Below are 22676 nucleotides of genomic sequence, written 5' to 3' on the forward strand. Positions count from 1 at the left end.
ATCCAAAAAGTCAACGGGTAAAAAAGTTAAAAAGTCAAAGGAGGTCAACACAGGGCATACTCAGTCACTACACTCAACGTAGTAGATCGCTTCCTGATTACGGGGCTCCAGCCTGGTATGCTCAGCGTACTACCAGGTATGCCCAACGTACACGACCAGTTCCATTTTCCTTCATTAAGTGCTTATTATATTAAGATCTTATGTCTAAAGCTCAAATCTAGTCCCAAATAATATTCAAAGTCATAAAGTTGCCAACTTTATGACTTTCCATGGCTAGAAGGAGTCCACACACCAAAACCTTAACTTAATACACAAACTAAGGCATCATAACTCTTGTATAATGGGAAGAAAAGGACCAAGGTGACATTTTTATGGTTCCTAATAGCTCCATAATGTATAGAGTTTCCAACTTTATCCATTATAATGATCTAAATAACATAGATCTAGTCTTTAAGTCTCAAAGAGGCTAAAATGCATCTTCCTCAACTTAATCCATTAACTCCAAGTCTCTAACCTTCAGATCTGAATCAACATGATGTTTAGATGGATAAAGTTTCCAAAGTTATCCATAACAAGGTCACAAACTTTCAAGATCTAAACTTTATGCACTAAAGTGACCAAAAAGTGACAAATATGAAAATTAACAAGATTTTATGAAACTAATGAGCAAGTTTGAAGCTTTTTATTCAAAAAGGTACAGAAATGATGTAATCTTGCTAGATCTATGCTTGAATCTTTCTTCCATACACTTTACCACCACCTTGTTCTTCAAGATCCACCTTATAATGGATAAATAAGCTCATAAATGATGCCAAGGCTCAAAATAAGTGAGAGGAGGCTAGGGTTTCGAGTTAGAGGCTTAAGAGGGCGGAGGTTCATGATAGGAAGGACCTCCAAGGGGTTAAAGACCTTAAATAGGGATCAAAACCAAGAAAATAGGGCTTTCACTATGCAGATGTACGCCCAACGTACCTAAAGTTATGCTTAGTGTTACGCCCTAAAAAATTGTCCATGCAGCCTAGTAGGCTAGCATACTAGCTATTGTACGCCCGACATACTGTCAAACTCCCTTATTCCAACTTAACTTCAAACAACCATAACTTCTTCGTTTCAATTCCGTTTCCGATGTCTTTATATCCACGGAAAGGTATCGAAGAGCTCTATAATTATATCTTGATACTTATGACTAAAAAAATCTCTAACTAAATCCTTAATTTATGCAAGAAACCCGAAACATAACCTTTCCCATTTTACCCCTGAGCTTCCATCAAACAATATGAGGTTTAAACCACTTTTCCAACATCATATACCTCCAATAGAGTGTAAAATCCATTCCATTTAAGCTCAAGGACTAAATTTGATCCATTTATTGTCCACAATCCTAAAATAATAACTTCTTGAAACATGATGTTACAATTCTCCCCCACTTAAACTGGATTTCGTCCTCGATATCCGTCTTGGTTAAGATTTCTGAAGCAATGTCAACATTTCCATAAGCTCTCTCTAACCGTCTTGATACCAAGGTATATTATAAAGAAACTTGAGAGAAAATTCAGGAACCAACAACTATCAACCAACGAACCAATAACTTGAAAATGCTCAACCACATGATTTTCCTTCTCTCCCTAACTGCATGACCCCGCTTCTATAGAAAACCACTCCAACTAGGAACTCTCTCAGAACTACAACTACAAATAAATATGATAATATACTCCTCGAGACGGGAACCCATCAGTCTAATGTTCAGAAACCATACCCAAGGGTTGATGATCATCCAACCATTTTACTTACCCCTAGTTCCCTGACTAGGAATACCACCCAAACATGCAGAAAGAATACTCAAAACATCCTGATCGTGAATTTCCCTAGATTCCAAACTCTGGAAATCGTTCCTGAAAACCTTGTATACACACTTGACTTCCCAACAAGTTTACATTGACTCGCTATTCCTACGAGTATAATGATGGGCAATCCAAAAATTCTCACTTGCATCCAAACCCCTCATCAGCACAGGTATATTACCACCTGACAAAACACTCGATGCATTTACAACGAACTTCGTGACTTGAGATTCCTGAACTGATACCCAACATTGGTAACTCAACTCCTATAAACAGCTCACAAGAAATTGGGTTCATGATGCAAACATTCATCAAGAGACTTTTGATGCACATTTAATACTCCTAGTAACTTTTTACTATCTACATGATCCAAACCAGCTGGTTATTGAGTCTCCCATTTACCAAAATGCACTAACACCCAACCATGTCAATAGTACTAACGATTAGAGACTTAAGAGACTTAACCAGATGACTACTGGGTCCCACCCATATAAGTCATACAACCACTGGTTCATAATACCTCGTGGCACCCTCTAGCCACTCGAACGATAAGCTTATGATACTATGCCGATCTTGCCACTATCCCATCATTGTCCTGAAGACTCACGATCAGCACCATAGGGCCTAAAGATACTCAACCATTAATCCACCGACTTGCAGGAACCCAATCAACATCCATCTCAACACTAACCGAATACAACATGGGCCATACCCTTTTATCAAGCACAATTCCTTTCACAGCATAGGCTGGTACCAATGCAAAACTAGACGAAAACATGGTCGCACACAACCAGAGAATGATATAGGTGATCATACTATTGTTCCAATTCAAAATCTATAATGCAAATAATAACCATGACAATAATACTAACCAATAATTCTCATGTTATCTTACTCAGTCCACATGTACCCATCATGAACATAATCGACACACTACCACAATATACATCCCCAATGGGAGACAGATAACCAACCCTCGATCTATTGTATTCTTTCTTCCTCACAACCTTACCTAAAGGTTGAAGTACCAATAGATCTAACGAAATGTCAAACCTTAACCGTTAACAGATACATCCTCATGAATTACTCATACAAGATCCCACACCTCAATTGAAGCTAAATAGATCCCACCAATACGTAACTAGCTCGATAAACTTCCAAATCTATTCAGAAATGTTGCTAACACCCTAGTTTTACCAATTCAAATACCAACCCTTTCGACATGACATGCCAAAATTAGATTATACGTAGATCCCAAGCCATACTTGAAAAACTAAACAACGTTGCTCCAACGTTTGAACTTCCAATAACCAAAAATAGTTGCCAAACCCGAGCTTTCTATGAACAAAACTTTCATAACCAAAAAATGAGGGTACCCATACCCAAAAACCAAAATGTACAATGTATAGATTTCGATGATAGGTTGACGCATCCATTGAACTTCAACTGATAAAGCTCGAAACAATTGAAGAACCTCAGTCATTGATGATGAATGAAATGACCACCGATCGAGAATGCATTGACAACAATTGCAACCATTGGTAAGGATGCAAACAACCATATTTATCCAGTTGCATGGGCTGTGGTTCAAATGAAAAATAAAGAAACATGGAAGTGGTTTCTTGATCTTCTAGTTGATGAAATTGGAATGGGAGTTGGGCATGGACTAATCATTATATCAAGCCAACACAAAGTAATATTCTATTTATTGTCTTTTGTGTCATACTTAATATGTTTAAGCTTTTAATTTGTATCTACTAAATATGGGGATTACTTGAGGTTATGAAGGAAAAGATTCTAGTTGCATGGCATAGGCAATGTGGTAGGCATATTTATACTAATTTTAGGAAAATATTTAAGGGTGAAATATTTAAGAAGATTTTCTAGAGAGTTGTTGCATCTACTGTCCAACTAAATTTTAAGCACCATATTAATGAAATCAAGAAACTGGAACCACTGGATTATGATCATCTGATGGAAAGGGACCCTAAAACCTGGTATAAAGCATTTTTCAGATTGATAGGAGTTGTGATGCATATGTAAATGATGTTTCTCAAAGTTTTAATTTAGTGATTGAAACTGCTAGGAAGAAAACACTCATCACCATGTTAGAAGAAATTCGAATTTATGTGATTCAAAGGCTTTGTATCTATAAGAGCAAGGGAGAATCTTGGGACTTAAACATATGTCCTTCCATTAGATTATTGTCGACCAAGCTTAAGGAACAACAATGGTAAGTCATTTAATTGTTTTGGCTTATATGTATGTTATATTGAATTTTGTAACTTAAAACATATGTGATTGTGGATAGGATTTCGTAAGTGGCACCTTCTGGTTATCAATAATTTGAGTTGAGGCTAGGTTATGATACATATGTTTTGGACCTTAATACTAGGACATATGGATGCATGGATTGGCCGTTAACATGTTACCCTTGTGTGTATGGATATGCTGCCATTTCAAGCCTCAATAGGGATGCTAAGGACTATGTGTGATAATGGTTTTCTACATCAATGTACTTAATTTGTTACATGTATAACATTAAGCCACTCAATGGTAGTGCTATGTGGCCTCAAGTGGATTACACCAAGCCATTGCCCCCTAAAAAAGAAGGCTAGTAGGAAGATTGGCATTGAAAAGGAAATGGGATCAAACTGAGAGGGAAGAGAAGGAAACAAGCAATACAGTCTCAAAAGGGGGTATGGTCTTGAGATATAACATTTTTAGGGAAAGAAGGCATAACAGATCAACATGTCCTCAAAGATCAAATGATGTAGCATCTACTTCAGGTTTAAAAAAGAAACATGAGAAACACGGTATGGTGTTAAGCATGTAATTTTACACTTTTGGAACAAAATGATCTAACATATCTGAAATTTTGCACTCTTACAGTTAAAGTAGATATTGAAGTGAACCTTGAAGATGACTTGGAACCTATTGTTAGATTTGATAGTGAAAGTGAAAGTGATTTTGAAACTAAAAGTGAACCAGAACCTGCAGGTAAGTGGAACCTAAAAGCGAAGTACCTAAAGTTCAAGCTAACATTGAAGTACCAGAAGTTTAAGCAAACATTGAATAAGAGGTTTAACATGACATTCGAGTAGAAGTACAAGTTCAAGATGATGTGGAATAGGAAATTCAAGTACCCAAAGTTCAAGCTAACATTGAAGTTGAAGCTAACATTGCAGGAGAAGAAGAGATTCAACATGACACTGAAGGAAAAGTAGAGGTTGAAGATTGCATTCCTGGAGTACCTGCACTTCAAGTTAGGAAGATGACACGGAAAACATCAAAATAAATTACAAAAATTATGCTAAGAAGAACATAAGGAGGATAAAGGGAAACAGTAGTGAACCCACAATGGAGATTTGATGTTAATGTCTTATTTAGCCTTTGGCACAACATTTAGTATGCATGTTTTAGAATATTGGGTCTTGTAATAACTTTTCTTGACACATTCGGCACATCTTTTGGAATGCATATTTTCTTATGCATGTTTGGGTTTTTTTTTTATTCATGTAAGACGCTTTTTCAAACTTTCAATACATTTAGAACTTCATGAACTACAAGATTTAGTAATAATACATCAGGTAGGATACAAGAACACATCAAACTTTCATAACTATATCTTCTATATATAAGAAAGATAACACAAACAATGCAACTTTGTGAGTAAACAACTTCCAATTCACTTTGTCAAATTCTTGTCTGAAAACCAAATCGAAGTTCTTCTCTTGTTCCAGCTTCATCATCCATATACTAATTTGTTTTCCCATGTAATTGCAGGTTTCTCCCAATTTCTCTTCACTTATACCATCTGTTATGCATTCATCTTCATCCACCCATGCCTAAAATTTACATTTTGGACTTCTTTTGCTTTTCAAAAAAAGTATTAAAAAGGTTAAATTTAAGAGAAAGATGAAGAAGATGCATCCATTAGCAATAACTCAAAAAAATTGGTTTACCAGTGTGTTTTGAAACACTCAAAATTTTCTTCCAGGATTATCGGGGGTCCTTGAAGTCTTCACATGAGATGGTGCCTTGCTATCACATGGATGGTTAGCTTGAAATTCATCATTTCGTTTGGAAGAGAAAGATGAAGTAGAAGAAGCCATTGTCAATGTCGATCTAGGGCTTAATTATTGAACGAGTCGTATATCACCCTCTTTATAATGAAATGATGTGTATTATGCCACATAGCATAATGTATATGCTTATCAAGCCTTATATTAGCCACAGTCGGATGTAACCTACCTTAACCGGTAATAATGGTATAATATGAACACGTAACATAAGGTAATTGGTTATATATGTATAAAAAAATTATCAACATGTTAACGAACATAAGAATAATTACCTAAGTAATTTTCCCTCTCTTTGTAAAAGTAACTTGATCACTAGCCATTCATTAAACTACAAAAAACTATTTTACATTTTTTTCACTCACGTGCATGAAGTTAACAACTCAAATTTAACATGTTTATAATGACGACTAAAAACACAAACAAAGAAAAAAATAAATAAAAGTAAAAGTAAAATAACTTTTTGAACACAAAAGCAACGAAAAATGGACAGTTGTACACCACATAAAAGAAACAACAATTCCCACTTTTAGCTTTTGACTTTTTGTTCATATGAACCTTATTCGTACACATTATCCATTGACGTAGTCTCTCCATATATACCCCCACACCCATGATTACACAACCACTAATCTGTCAAGTTTCTTCAAAACTGAAAGTAAATATGGAGAATTTCTTCGAGTCATTGCCGGAAGGATTCGTAGCAGAAGCATTGGCACTCACCAGCCCTCGAGATGCTTCCCGATTGTCCACCGTCAACTCCGTTTTCCGTTCGGCGGCACAGTGGGACAGCGTTTGGGAGAGTTTCACACCGCCGGAGTATTTGCCGGAGACGGAGGACGGTGGTGCATTCAGATCGAAGAAGGAGGTATATCTACGTCTATGCGATCATCCAGTCATCATAGACGAAGGAAGCAAGGTATATTTTCGAAAAACTTTCCTATCTGATTTCACACTTTTTGATATTTTTCTACCAATCAAAACAATTGAATGTCGTTTTTGAGATCTCGAAACAGGAATGAAGCTTCGAAAGTTGTGTGGATCTGATTTTTCTTTTCATCTATTTTTCAACAGAGTTTCTGGTTGGATAAAGGGAGCGGGAAGAAATGTTACATGTTAGCAGCGAGACAGCTGTCAATTGCTTCTTCCGATTCTCCAAATTGTTGGATATGGACACAAACACGAGAATCAAGGTATTAATTAACACCATTTACAGATCATAAATTCAAAATGTTATCTCTCTGAATTTAACTCAAATCTCAACTCTCAAATCTCGGATTACAGATTCACAGAGGTAGCAGAACTTATCAGTGTGAGTTTACTAGAAATCATTGGCAAAATCAATACTTCAATCTTCTCCCCTGATACAACTTACGTTGCTCTTCTTGTGTTCAAAACAACATCGAAAGCTTATGGGTTTGAGTACCAACCGGTGAAGATCTGTATTGGTTTTCACGGCGACCGGAGTCAAACCCGGATGGTGTATCTCGACCCTGAAGCAGGGCGGAGACGAGGTCTCCGATCAAGGAGAGGAATTGGGATGTTTAGTAAAGGAGGATTTGCGAATTGGGATGTGGTGCCTCCGCCTTCTAAAGAGAATGGTCCGAAACAAAGAGACGATGGATGGTTTGAGATTGAGATCGGAGAGTATTTTAATGGAGGTGGTGATGCGGCGGAGGTGGAGTTGAGTGTGGTGGAGGTCAACGGAGGGAATTGGAAGACTGGTCTTGTTATTCAAGGTATCGAGTTCAGGCCTAAAAAATTTTGTTAGTAAGAATTAAGAATGAAGAAAGTAGTTGCTGTGAAGTTTAGTGATATGGCTGTAATTGTAATGTATATTTATATATTATTGAATATTGATATTGAATTGAATATTTTGATGATTGGGATAATTTCTGAATATAAAATATATACATACGAGTGACTTTTTGAAATTATATTTGAAACTTTATTTGCTCAATTTGCACATTACTTATTTTAATGTTCGAACAAATCATGCATTTCAATATTGAGACCGGCGCCACGAAGGAAAAGTGTAAAGTAAAAAACAAGAAAAAGGGATCCCCTAAAAAAAGATTTCACGTTATAGTACAATAAATTTTTGGTTTTGTCTCTAATAGGTTATTAAGGTTTCTTTTGTGTAATACATCATTAAAATTACTATTTACATGTCAATTAAGTCTCTTTGTAAGATTTTAAAGGTTTAGTCGGTTATGAGGCAGAGTTGGCAATACTGACTTGGAAGGATTATCTCACGTGTATGACACATCGCCAAGCTGTTATTAATTGATGCTCGTTTTCAACACATTTCCTTCATACTCGTCTCCTTATTCGACAGCCGAAACCATAGTTCTTCTAAACCATTTGTTCACAATGTCGCCATCTTCTTCATGCAACTCACCCCTGTAACACTTCAATAACGAAGGCGAAGTGAAGAAATGCTTATATAAGTTCAATGCCCTCGAAAGGATCTTGTGGACGAGAAAAAACCCTACACACTACTTTTTGAATTGTCCAAACTCCATCGTACTCTTCGATATATTTAAAATTTGTGTTTTTATGTTTGAATGTGATATTCGTTAGCTTGGATTTTGGTTACAGTGATCTTCAATTTTGATGTGTGATGTTTGGCGACCTCACATTTTGATCTGCGATGTTTGGTGATCTTCAATTCTGATTTTGAGCAATGACGTTGGTCAGGTTCGATTTAAGCAATGAGCTTGGTTAGCTCCAATTTGAGTATTGATCTTGGTGAGCTCTGATTTAAGCAATGATCTTTGTGAGCTTCTATTTGAGCAATGATCTTTGTGAGGTCCACCTTGAAAGTTGTGATCTTCGTTCATTTGTTCTAATTCAAATGTTTGATCATAATGTTGTGTTTGAATTGGAAACGTTTAGTTATATTGTTGTTTTGAATGTAATCCTAATGCAAACTCGAAGGAACAAATGTAAGTACTTCTACTGGATAGATAACTGGTTGGAGCCTTGATACTACAAGGAGAAGTTGCTAGAAATGAAACAAGAATTCGACACCTTGGAGGGTCTGCTTGCAAAGGACTATAATAGCAAAAGAGTTGCAAAATTGGTAAGTTTGGTGGTGAATTTCCCTTTAAAGTTATGTAACATCCGGTTTTGAGAAGTTTCTAATTTCGGGATAATGGACGGTAATTTGATTGAGTAAAGGTCTTGGGCTTCAAGGGAATAAAGTTTAGATCATATTGGATGTTTATAATATGGAATTATGTGAATTAATCCCTTGAATTGTGCCTTAGGAGCCAAAAGGATAAATTGGGAAAAAGTGACATTTGGGACCCTTTTGCATGTACTAATTAGTTTAGTTTGGTATGCATTAAGTTGAAAGTAATTATATAGGATTGCAGGGCTTGTTAATACATTCATGTGTATATAAACACCACCGAAATTGAGTATTGAACGAAGGAGTTATGATCGTTTAAAGCTAGAAAGGAAATTTGTGAAAGCCCGTAACCACAGTATGGTGAGCTGTGCAACACAAGCCTATAAAACTAGGGTTTCCTATGTATTTAAAGCCTCTACCTCCATGTTTTAGGCCATTTCTCTGCCTCTATCATGTCAAGAGCTCATTAGGAATAAACCCTAGCCTCCCTTTCACAACTTTGAGCATCTCCTCTCTATTATTATCAATTTTTTGTACTTTTTGGGTTGTTTTGGTGTTGTTGCTTGTAAGATTGATGGTGGGAGATTAATCCTTGAAGAAGTCATCCTAGTGAGTGGCCAAACCCAAAATCATGCTTCCACACATTAAAAAATTTTCAGCACTTGCAATATCAAAAGTTCTTGAACGAGTTAGAACGACATTGAGTCGACCAGTGAGTGACCTGTGTTTTAAAGGTATGCTTTCCCATGTTTTTCTTCCCATTATAATAGCATTCTTTTTCACTGGATCTGATGTTGTCATGGTGACATCTTTGAAAAACTTGAGGTCTGGAGGTAACTTCCATGGCAATTTTCCATCGTTTCCAATACCCATTGCACGTGTGGCAGCAACAATAACTTAGTAAGCTCTTTGGGGGTCTGGATGTGTACAGACAATGCCATTGCATGCTCTTTGGGGGTCTGAATTCAAACATATGTATATATATATATATGTATACATACATACACACACACACACATATATATATATATATATATATATATATATATATATATGTATGACAGGTTGTGAATTGTAAGGTTGAGCTGGCACAGTATTATAATATATGGCCTTGTGAATCTTGTTTGCTTGGAAAGATGACCAAGTCACCTTTCACTCGTACTTGTGAAATAGATGAGGTTTTGTTGGATCTCATATACAACGATGTGTGTGGACCCTTCAGATCTGCCACAAGGGATGCTAACCGCTTCTATGTAACCTTTACCAATGATTATATCAGATATGAATATATCTACTTAATCAAGAACAAGTCGGAAACCTTTGAAAAGTTCAAAGAGTTTAAGCAAGAAGTGGAGTATCAATTGGGCAGGAAGATAAAGACGCTCCTATCCGATCGAGGTGGTGAGTATCTTAGTATCGAGTTCCAAGACTATCTTATGGAATGTGGAATTGTTTCACAGTTGACGTCGGCTAGGACACCGCAACTGAATGGTGTGGCTGAGAGGTGCAATCGAACCTTGTTGGATATGATTCGTTTCATGATGAGTCGAACTTCATTACTTATCTCATTTTGGAGGTATGCCTTAGAGACTGCCGCCCATATCCTTAATCTAGTGCCAACTAAGAAGGTTGCGAAAACACCTCACAAAATGTGGACATGGAAGGTTCCCTCGTTGGCCATATCAAGGTTTGGGGTTGCGAGGCTTTCGTAAGACGAGAGACTCATGACAATCTCGAACCTCGCAGTGAGCGTTGTATTTTCATCGGCTACCCACAGACTTCCTTTGGATATTTGTTCTATAGACCTAGTGAGAATGTGGTCTTCGTGGTACGAAGGGGTGTCTTTTGTGAAAGAGAACTCATATGCCAAGAGGATAGTGGGGGGCAAATTGACCTTGGAGAGCTTCAAGAGTTAAGGATGAAAGAACCTCTAACACTAGCAATCAACCTGAGGATGAGACTCCTATTGAACCAGTTGACGAGTCATTACCTCTTCGACGTTCCTCTCGAGTTAGGATGACACCAGAGTTTTATGGTTTTCATATTACTGCGGAAGGTGATATGCTTATCAGTGATAGTACACTGGTAAATTTGGATGAGCCATCTAACTACAAGGAAGCCATGGCGGGCCTTGAGTCTGCTAAGTGGAACGAGGCGATGGACAATGAGATTCAGTCAAAGTATGACAATCAAGTTTGGAACTTGGTTGAAAATGTACCAGGTCGTAGGACGATCGGGTGCATGTAGATCTTCAAGAAGAAGACTGACATGGATGGGAAAGTACACACATATAAGGCGCGATTGGTTGCGAAGGGCTTTACTCAAACTCCTAGATTTGACTATGTGACAACCTGAAATTTCCAATTGTATGAACCTCATCTATTCAATAGAAGCTAGTTCAGTTTCTGTGATTTTCAAGCTTTTCCGAACAAATCTGTGTACATTAGGGTTTATGTTTTAGATGATATCAGGAGAGTGGATACTCCTGGTTTTGTGAAACTTGGGCATTTCGAGTTTCATAATGTTACAGTCCAATATCAGGAATGAAAATATTTTCTGCCAAAATATTCCAGGACTATAAATAGTTTTCTGAATTAAAATAATTCATTATTCACAATTCCAAATAGAGAAAAGCCATATTCTCTCTGACGGATCTTCGGGTTTTCATCCCATATTGTGAGTCTACTTTTCTATATGTGTTTCAATACTTGTTAGATGCTTATTAACACAAATTACATGTTTAGATTCCAAGATCCGGGAGTTTACCGCCCAAGAACATTCTTGGGGAGTAAACTCCAAAATGGAACATAAAGGCTTCCTAGTCCCGATTCCTTGTTAGACAACTTGTTTAGGAGTTAGGGTATGATCTTTATAGGCCAAAAAGCTTCCAAGAAACACAAGTTCTGGGAGTTTACGGCCAAGGAACTTCCTTGGGCCGTAAACCCCTTTTCAAGGGCTTAAGTGCCCTAAACCTCCCCCAAATGCTTAAGGACTTTAACTACTAGTACTTGTGCTTGTTTAGAACGCCAAAAGCTCATCAAAATCACAAGTTAGTAGGAGTTTACGGCCAAGAACTCCTCTTGGGCCGTAAACCCCTTTTTGTGGGACAAAAATCATTCCAAGCAACCCTTAAGCCTTTAGACAATTTACCTTGAACCCTTGGGACTAGAATGGAGAGTATAACACATAAAAACCACTCCTTGAAAGGAGTTTACGGCCAAGGAACATGTCTTGGGCCGTAAACTCCAAGTGAAGGCACCAAAGTGTGCCTCTTGTCCCCATAAGCCTTAGATAAATTCATGAAAGCAATCCTTGTTGTTTAAGTGCTTCAAATCAATTAGAATCCAAGAGTTTACGGCTGTAAACTCTAGGATGTAGGACTTTAGGCCGTAAACTCCCTTATGGAGTGTTCTAGAGCCTTAAAACAACTTCATGTATTATTCCAACAAAGCTAGGAGTGTTCTAGAAGCAAGATAGCACCACAAAACACCCAAAACCACCCTTTGAGGAGTTCACGGCCATAAACCCATGAGTTTACGGCCGTAAACTCCAAGGTGTGGGGTTGTTGGGTGGTGAACTCTTATACAAGGCTATTTGATGTTTCAAACCCTTTTGCCTTGTCCCGTAGCAACTTAGATGCAACCATTTGGACCATAAACACTCATAAAAGTGTTTAAATGTTTCCTATGTGTATTAACTTATTTACTAAGTTATTATTTGTCTAATTAGTTATATATATGCTTATTATATGATAACTAGGCTCGTGCGTGTAAACCACTCTCCGTTTGTCACGTAGCACGGTAGCCGACACTGCAATTCAAACGACTCACCACAAGTGAGTTCATACCCCTTAAATCAACCTTTGAAATGATTTTAAATGTTTTATAACACTTTATGGGGGGAATACAAGTCAAATACTTATAAGTTATTGCTTCAATCACATGTGATTGTGTTTAATCACATGTGATTAATAACTAGGAAAACAACGATTTTCACCACTGTTCAAACTGCTTTTCAAACTACTTTACTATTGAAATGTTTTACAAACTGTTTTACTATCCAAACTTACTTATAGACTGTGATTCAAACAAATGCTTCTTATACTTAAACTGTTTTATCAACTTATGCCTTCAAAATGTTTTATAGATCGACATCAAGTCAACCTTCTCTTGAAATTATATTTATGCTTCAAATGTTTTATGAAAACTTATTTATGCTTTTATATATTCAATTGCATGCCCATATAGGTATAGATATATAAATAATGTTCAAAAGGCTTAGGAATGCCATCCGCCCTATTTCCTTTTCGCGCCTTGAGATGTGGTCTGGTGGGATTTCGGGTGACCATCCGAAGGTCGTTTCAATATTACTTATATATCATATATACATATATAGACATAAAAGTACTTCCATATTAATACTCATCAGTACATCTTTAGTTAGTTACCGTCTGGGTAACACAGGATAATACATATACAGATATACTAGAAACAATACATATACAGATATACTAGAAACAATACATATACAGATATACGAGAAACAATACCTATACAGATATACTAGAAACAATACATATACAGATATACGAGAAACAATACATATACAGATATACTAGAAACAATACATATACAGATATACGAGAAACAATACATATACAGATATACGAGAAACAATACATATACAGATATACGAGAAACAATACATATACAGATATACTAGAAACAATACATATACAGATATACGAGAAACAATACATATACATGAATACGATATCAATTGTGATCCACTGTATCAGTGCATGCCTTAAATGTCATGTCCCGAGTTGTAGCCAGAATTCTCTTGGAGGGAGGGCGTGAGTTTGCGTATAGATCTATACTGGATTGACTATCCTACACCTTGCTGCTAGCTACAGCCGGACCTGCAAGTCTGCGGGTGCCAAACGTCATTTCTTTTATTACGACCATTCATTATGTCGTTGTTACCAGTCGATAGCATGGTGCAATTTATCACATTATACCTTAATATAAATCCGGTTTAAGGTAGTAGTATTTAGTACAATAGTAGTCTTATTATACAAAGCTACAGTACTACAATGATTTACCCATTACATATTTTAGTGATAACCTCACTTAAGCATTAATGTACAAACTATATTTTTAACAAATGATAGTTATACTTGGGAAATTACACACTTTTACAATAGACAAGTTTACAAAACAGTTTAGCCTTGGTAGAAGGTTACTTTAATAGAAAATATAGGTTTTTCTGAGAGATTCAACTTTCACAAACACTTTCAAACATTTACTTACATTTTCACAAACTTATACATTGAGACAGGTTCAAACGTTTTTACAAGAAACATTGACACTAAAATACTTATGAACTCACCAGCTTAATGCTGATAAACTCTTTCAAAATAACTTGTATTCTCAGGTCATCAGTAGACAGGTACCGAGGCCAGCTTTTGAGAAGATGGAGTGCATTCAAGACTCATATCATATTATTTTGTGTTTCATTATTTTTGGTGTCTATAACTGTACAGAACACACTTGTATTAAAATTATATATTTAATGCAATAGATGATGTTGTTTGCTTATTTACATTTACTGTGTTGTGATACTATACATGACGTCCTCCGCCCCAGAACGTTTCCGCTGTTCTTGGTTTTGGGGTGTGACAGACTATGACAAGACCTTCTCACCAGTAGCGAAGATTAAGTCTATAATGGTTATGCTAGACATAGTTGCATTTCATGATTATGAAATATGGCAGATGGATGTCAAAATTGCTTTCCTTAATGGGAAGTTGGCTGAGGATTTTATATGAGTCAGCCAGAGGGTTTTGTAGATGCGAAGTACCCTAATAGAGTGTGTAAGCTTGAGAAATCAATTTATGGATTAAAGCAAGCATCTCGCAGATGGAATCTTTGTTTCGATGATAAAGTCAAAGAGTTTGGATTTTAGAGAAGCGAGGATGAGTCCTCCATATATGTCAAAGCTAGTGGGAGTATAGTTAGCTTTCTGGTATCGTATGTGGATAACATACTACTCACAGGAAACGACGTTCCAACCTTGTAGGAGGTTAAATCCTGTCTTGGGAAGTGTTTCGCTATGAAGGACCTTGGGGAAGCTGCTTACATTCTGGGATAAGGATATTGAGAAATAGGAGTAAAAGACTAATAGGACTTAGTCAAAGTACCTACTTGTACAAGGTGTTGAAATGTTTCAACATGGAGAATTCCAAGAAAGGAGAATTGTCTATCCAGAGCAATACCAAACTAAGTAAGACTCAGAGTCCGAGTACCGATGCCGAAATAGCATAAATGAGTCGAGTACCATATGCTTCCGCCGTTGGCTCGATCATGTATACTATGACATGTACTCGCCCTGATGTAGCTTTTGCTTTGAGCATGGTTAATCGATATCAAGGGAATCCTGGTAGAGCACATTGGATTGCAGTAAAGAAAATTCTTAAGTACCTGCGGAGGACTAAGGACTGGGTCCTTACCCTCGGTGGGAGTGATGACTTGAGAGTGACATGGTATAGTGACGCCAACTTTCAGACCGACAGAGATAATTTCTGCTCTCAGTCGGGCTGGGTATTTACCCTAAATGGAGGAGCAATAACATGGAAAAGTTCCAAACATGAGACTATAGCTTATTCAACGTGCGAATCAGAGTACATAACAACAAGCGAAGAATCGAAGGAGGCGATATGGCTAAAGAACTTCATCGGAGACCTTGGAGTTGTACCAGCTGTAAAGGAGCCTATGGAGATTTTCTATGATAACGAGGGTGCAGTCACGTTAACCAAGGTACCAAGGGATCATGGAAGATCCAGGCACATCGACATAAAATATCACTTCATATGACATCGAGTAAAATAAGGAATCCTCATAGTGAAGAGGGTGTCGTCAGAGGATAACCCAATAGATCCCCTTACGAAGGGACAGAGTAGGGTTAAGCATTTGATGCATGCTGAGAGCATTGGCCTAAGGGACGATATTAGTTTCAGTGATTAGACAAGCAGTTAGAAACTTGTAATAAATAAATGTAATTGACATTTTATGATTAACTAACAAACGTTTTACTTATTAGTAAAGCTTAGTGTCTTCTGTCAATAGTTTATTTTGTGTTTCATTTCTGCATTTTTTGACTACCAAAATAATAAGATTATTCAAATTATCTACAGTTAATCATACTTTGGAAGTAGGTATTGAGGTTATACTGTCATGAATTGGTTTGTAGATTGTCTAAAGAGTTTAGACATAGCAAATGTTTGCTACAACATTCATGAATGCTCTCGAAATAAGATTTCAGTATTGGATTAAACCCACGCTCACATGAATCACTTCATGGAATTTTTCACGAGTGATTGTGAGACGATAATATCGTATAATCTTCAAACCAAGATATATGAGTTGTTGATTACGAGTTGGTTGTGCATTGACAGTACGAAAACGCATCAGTAACTTGATGTTATTAAATGTGTTGTTGTGTATAATTTAGTAAGTAATTAGTACAAGCATATAAGTCGAAATTTATCTGTTCATTTTATCCCAAGAGGATTAAAAGCAATATCTTGGACCCCCCGATGATTTTGTTCTAACTTATGTGTCGGGCCTGGTCAGGACGCAGTTGATGTGTTCAATTAAGTTCTATGTCAAGCAAATCAGAAGTTGGGAAACAAACTATTGGACAATGAGTATGACTTTATTCCATGTCTTTTTCCACATGATATCTTGAAGAACAAAGGATTATATGATCCCTTATCTAAAGGACGCGTCATTGACTAGGTCAGAGTTCGACAGCGGCGTTTGTGAGTTACGATTGCTAATCAGATTTTGAAGTTACATTGGCAGTTATAGTTATTAGACTTATCCAAGTGGGAGACTGTTAAAATTGGGTTTCAAAGCCTACAACTATGTGCTTGACCCGATAATAGCATGGCCCTTTTGGGTTTCCTTCACTGGAGCAATTTAATAGGATGGATATCTGAGAAAGAGGTTATTTGTGATTTATTAATATATTATATGAATAATATATTAATTGATAAATCATATTATTTAATTGGTATTGATCAAGAATGAATTTAGTGATCAAAATAGACTGATTAAATTTACAGGGACTGATTAGGTAAATCAGTAATATTTATAGTTTGGGCTAATGATTCATGTTGATTAGGGATGGGCTAAACCTATGCGAGAGTCCATGAAGGTTTAATCCAAAGGGCCTATGAAATGTAAAGAGTCATGGTGAATTAGGGTTTGAATGGAAGAAACCCTAGGAATTCTACACTATAAATGTAGCACATTGCATCCCAAAATCCGCCTATCTCTTCCAAGGTGGAACCCTAGCCGATTTTGTGCTTCATAACCTCTCTCTCACAAGCCTCCTTTTGCTCTTGGAGTTTCTAACACATTAGAGGTATCGCACTTGAGGTACTAAGCTCTTGAAAAGCCAAGAACTACAAGCTACAAAAAAGAGGTGTTCATCTAACTAGTTTTTATGTTGTATATCTTCAATTGCATGCTAGCTAGGATATATTATTTGGATAAAATGATATTGCATGTATAACTTGAGAAAACTTAGATCTAAAGCATCTAGGGTTGTATGTTCACCATATGATTGTTATAGTGCTCAAAACCCATCAGGGTGTGGGTTTTGAGCACCATAACAATCCTATGGTGCACATACAACCCTAGATGCTTTGGATCTAAGTTTTCTCAAGTTATACATGAAATTTCATTTTATCCAAAGCATATACCCTAACTAGCATGCAATTAGAGATATATAACATAAAAAAACTAGTTAGATGAATACCTCTTTGTTGTAGTTTGTAATAGTTGGCCTTTCAAGGGCTTAGTACCTCAAGTGTGATACCTCTAATGAGTTACAAACACCAAAAGCAAATGGAGTATGATGAGAGTGAGGCTAGGAGGCACCAAAACTGGCTAGGGTTCCACCTTGGAGTACAAGTGTCGATTTTGGGAGTGCAAGGGTTTAATTTATAGTGTGGAATCCTTAGGGTTTCATACATAAAACCTTAATTTACCTAAGCCTTTAGGTATTCCAGTGATCCATATGATAGGCCCTTTGGACTAACTCTTCATGGACTCTCACATAAATTTAGCCCATCCCTAATCAACATGGATCATTAGCCCAAACTATAAATATTACTGATTTACCTAATCAGTCCCTATAAATTTAATCAGTCTCTTTTGATCACTAAATTAATTCTAGATAAATACTAATTAAATAATATGATTTTGTTAATTAATATATTATTCATATAATATATTAATAAATCACAAATAACCTCTTTCTCAAATATTCATCCTATCAAATTGCTCCGGTGAAGGAAACCCAAAAGGACCATGCTACAATTGGGTCAAATATATACCAATTATAGTTATGTGCTTAGACACCTAATCCAACAGTCTCCCACTTGGATAAGTCTAATAACTATAACTGTCAATGTAACATCGAAATCCGATTAGCAATCGTAGCTCTCAAAAGTTGTTGTCGAACTCTGATAAAATCATAACCGCGTCCTTTAGATAAGGGATCAAATATTCCTCCGTTCTACAAGATATCGTATGGACAGAGACATGGATTATTATCATTATCTCTGTCCATGTGTTGTTTCTCGATTTCCGATTTCAGACGGCTAACAACAGACTACAATTGAACACATCAACTTAGTCCAGGCTTGGCCAAGCGCTTAGGGTTTCATCAATAAATCATCGAGGGGCCCGCATATATCACTTTTATCCCACATTGGGTAAAAGGAATGGATAAACGTCAACTCATATGCTTGCTCAATTTACTCATCAAATCACACACAACAATACGTTTTATAACACCAAGTTACTGGTGTGTTTATGCATCATCAATGTGCAACCGACTTGCATACTACAACTCATATGTCTTTGTTTCAAGAATATAAGATATTATTGTCTCACAATCACTCGTGATAAAATCCATGAAGTGATTCAGATGAGCGTGGGTTTAATCCAATACTCAAATCTTATTACATGAGTACTCATGAACACTGCAACAAACTTTTGTTATACCTAACATTTAGACAATCTACATTCATGATAGTCTTACCTCATTACTTACTTCCAAAGTATGATTGATTGTGGATGTTTGAATAATCTTATTATTTGGGAAGCCCAAAACATGCAAAGTGAAACACAAGAGTAATCTAATCAAATATGGTCTCAAAACTTTTGAATTTAATCACCATATTGATTACACATGTTTCGACTAATCAACTTAATACTTGAATTAAAAAAACAGTTATCCCATGCTCCAAGCATGCACACTATATTTATCAATGGTCCTTTCTTTGTGAAATAGATCAATTAAACACATTTCTAATGATGCTTATTTCACAATTCCCTAACCCTTATTATAAGTGTAAGAATACAAAAATCCTTGCCAATAATAGAATTCGTTAGAGTCTGAACTTTCACGCAATCTTCCTTTTGTAATGTCGAGGTATCAAAGTCATAGAGACTTGGACAACGATATTACAAAGCGTTCCATTGGAGATTGTTACAAGGAAATTCCCCGAATTTCAATATGACTATCCATTCTAAATAGAATCCTATATATTCAAAATTTTCTCAATATAGTCCATCCATTACTATACTTCCAACTACCCACAAGCGACCAATGCTTAGCGAACCTTAGATCGTCCTTGATAGTTGTTTAACTACTTTAGTCATAACCGGTTCTTTTCCTTTTTTCCCTTTCAATGCCATAGGCATTTGGAAAATTAGAACGGGCAAATATTATAGTATATGCAATCGATCCTATACCCGAAGCATATGGGATATGATTCATAATGTCTTACATAAAGACATGATGTTTGACCAGTCCTTTGCTATAATATTTCCACATATATAATTTCCTTATGTTAAAACATTTCAACATAACATTCATGTATGTACATGACTAGATTCTATTAAAATCTCAATCTAAGCTTTTAGATTCAAAATGAAGTATTAGTTTCTCTCCTTTAGTCTTTCTATAGCGAAACAACTTTTCATCATCTGCAACCTTGCAAATTTAAAATTTTGTTTCCTATAAATCGCATTGCTAACTTGCAACACTTAACGTAATAATTATGCTCCCACTAGCATAATAATTACATTTTACTGGCATAACACTTATGCTCCCACTAGCTTTGACATGTACCCATAAATTACTTGGACTTCTACAAATCCATACTTATTGACTTTCTATCTGAAGTTCAAATTTTTGATACGAGATGCTTCGATAAGTCTTTATCTAAGCTCATACACCTTCTATTAGAAAGCTTCTATGTGTGTCTAAACCATTTCAAAACTATTAGCGATAAGTCCCGAATGTTCAGACTAATTTGCCATTTCTCATAATTCGAACTATGAAGAGGAATGTTGTAATCGTACTCGAATTTGAGAACGCAATCACAACTGCTAATACCTTAAAATCCACTTAGTGAAAGCGTTTCCTCATAATCATATTCATGAAGCGGAGAGAAACCTTACATCAGTTAGATTTTATGGTGTATGTGTTCCTATCCATGTTAATTTTTCATAACCATAATCACAATACAAGGTTTGTGACAAATCCGAACTCATATGGACTGAATGTTCAATCTTAATTTCTTGCCATTTGGTAGCACAAGGGCCTACCATTGCTTCCAAGTTATTGAGCAGCTCACTCACACAAATTAATGTACTTTCACTGATCAAGGTGCTTTTCCTTATGAGATCAAATGAGGACTCATAGAACTTACATGCATAGTCAAGTTAACTAGAATGGCATAAAAACAAGAATGTGTCAACATGATAGGTTACGAACCTCAAGTCGTGTGCTAGTGATTAACAATATGTTTACTTTTGATTAGTTCTTGAAACTTTTCAAGATCTTTGAAACTCTCACTGACCTCTTGAAATATAAGATTCTTTTGTCAAGAAACATTCCTTGACAGACAAATATTCAAGAGTTAGTGCGGGTTCTTACCAAGAAAACACTTCATTTAATTGGTTTTAGTTGGTCTTTGTTTTAGCCAAAACATCACAACTACCAATTCCAAATGTGCAAGAGTAAGAGAACATTTTTCTACTCCACATTTCATGATGTGTTATAAACCTACTTAAGATGTGTCACTCAAGACACAATCTCGGAGTATAACTCTAAGACTCGATTTTGGAACGAAGTATGACTCATCCTTTTTGATTTTAACCCTTTTAACAATTCCCGATACCTCTCCTTAGTCATATAAATTCACTAAGGTATCCTTAGAGGATCAACTGTGACATGGTTCCATAATCATAAGGATGATCATAAAACACGATACTAAAGTACTCTCCTTTCCTTTCAGATTGGAGAAACTTTCATCTTTCTACTTAATTGATTCTTCTTATTCATTCTGCTCATACTTCGAAACTTTTCAATGTATTAGAATTATAATTAATAACCATATTTATTGAACCATTAGTAAATCATGACGAATAGTCTTTATCACTCTTGTGGTGGATCCGACCAGTTCACATCAATGTGTACTAGATCCTTTAGTCCTTCACTTGACTCACATATATATATATATATGCGAACAAGGAATTAGTCTCAATTTTCCCAAGTACCAAGATTTTCATACTTTATATAATTCAAATCACATGATTCCAAGTTTCTGTCCAATTGAAACTTGGGCGATGAGAATCTTTGCTTACTTAGAAAATTACGACACTACCACAATCGATATAACTAAGAATCAAACATTTTCAATATTGGTATTAATAGAAACATATAAACAACAATTTTCACAAATGTCATTGCAAGGAAATATAAAATAAGACAAAATCAAAATTTTCTTCTATTTATAAAATGCGGAAAACTTGTCCTTACAAGACAAATACAAATGAAAAATATGTTACTAAATATGCCTAAGCAATTTATCATAGCACCTAAACAGTGGCACAAAAATCTGATCAACGAACCATGCGATCGAAATCCATATCTTCACAACCAGACTCAACCCACTCTTTCCTTTAAGCTTCCTTTATTAAGAATCTATGAATAAGAAATTAATAGAGTTAGATAGTGGACTTACCTGAAGCAGGGTCATTCATTTTGACTTTACCATCTCTTAGATCTCTCAGATGGTCAGGGAAGCTTCGCTTCCAATGTCCCTTTAAGTGGCAGTAAAAATATGTGGCTTCTTTTGCATCAGCGCATGAGACAATTCTAGAACTGGCCATTCTCTTTACCATTTGGTCAAACGGTTTGCCTTGGCCGATCCCTTTCCATTGGGAAAAGAAAACATTTATGGGCTTCCAATGTTTTCATTTTCAATGTCCATGGAAGTTTGGGAGATTGATCTTCTAATCAAATTTTCTTAACCAGTGCGCCAAATCATTGCTAATTCAGCAGCAATTAGCAAATACGTAATATCGATAAGGGTCACGTCGTGATCTATCATATAGTAATCTTTAATGAACTCACTATATGACTTAGGAAGTGACTGAAGAACCAAGTCAACAACCAGCTTTCTCGAGATATCGAGACCCAACATTCCCAGCATGTCAATATGTAACTTCATCTCCAAGACGTGAGCAC

The 22676-nt window shown here is 36.2% G+C and overlaps 1 protein-coding gene across 1 annotated transcript; it reads left to right on the forward strand.

Annotated features, from left to right (window-relative positions):
* The first annotated feature begins 6502 nt into the window (after positions 1 to 6502).
* LOC145086192 (putative F-box protein PP2-B12) lies at positions 6503 to 7815 on the forward strand. Its single transcript, XM_079023938.1, has 3 exons — positions 6503 to 6842; positions 6998 to 7116; positions 7208 to 7815. Exons 1-3 carry the CDS (start codon positions 6537 to 6539, stop codon positions 7692 to 7694), a joined length of 912 nt encoding a protein of 303 aa, XP_078880064.1. The 5' UTR covers positions 6503 to 6536; the 3' UTR covers positions 7695 to 7815.
* The last annotated feature ends 14861 nt before the right edge of the window (positions 7816 to 22676 follow it).

Source organism: Lactuca serriola, chromosome 2 (assembly GCF_051521515.1).
Source record: "Lactuca serriola cultivar US96UC23 chromosome 2, Lser_US96UC23_V15, whole genome shotgun sequence".
NCBI lineage: Eukaryota > Viridiplantae > Streptophyta > Magnoliopsida > Asterales > Asteraceae > Lactuca > Lactuca serriola.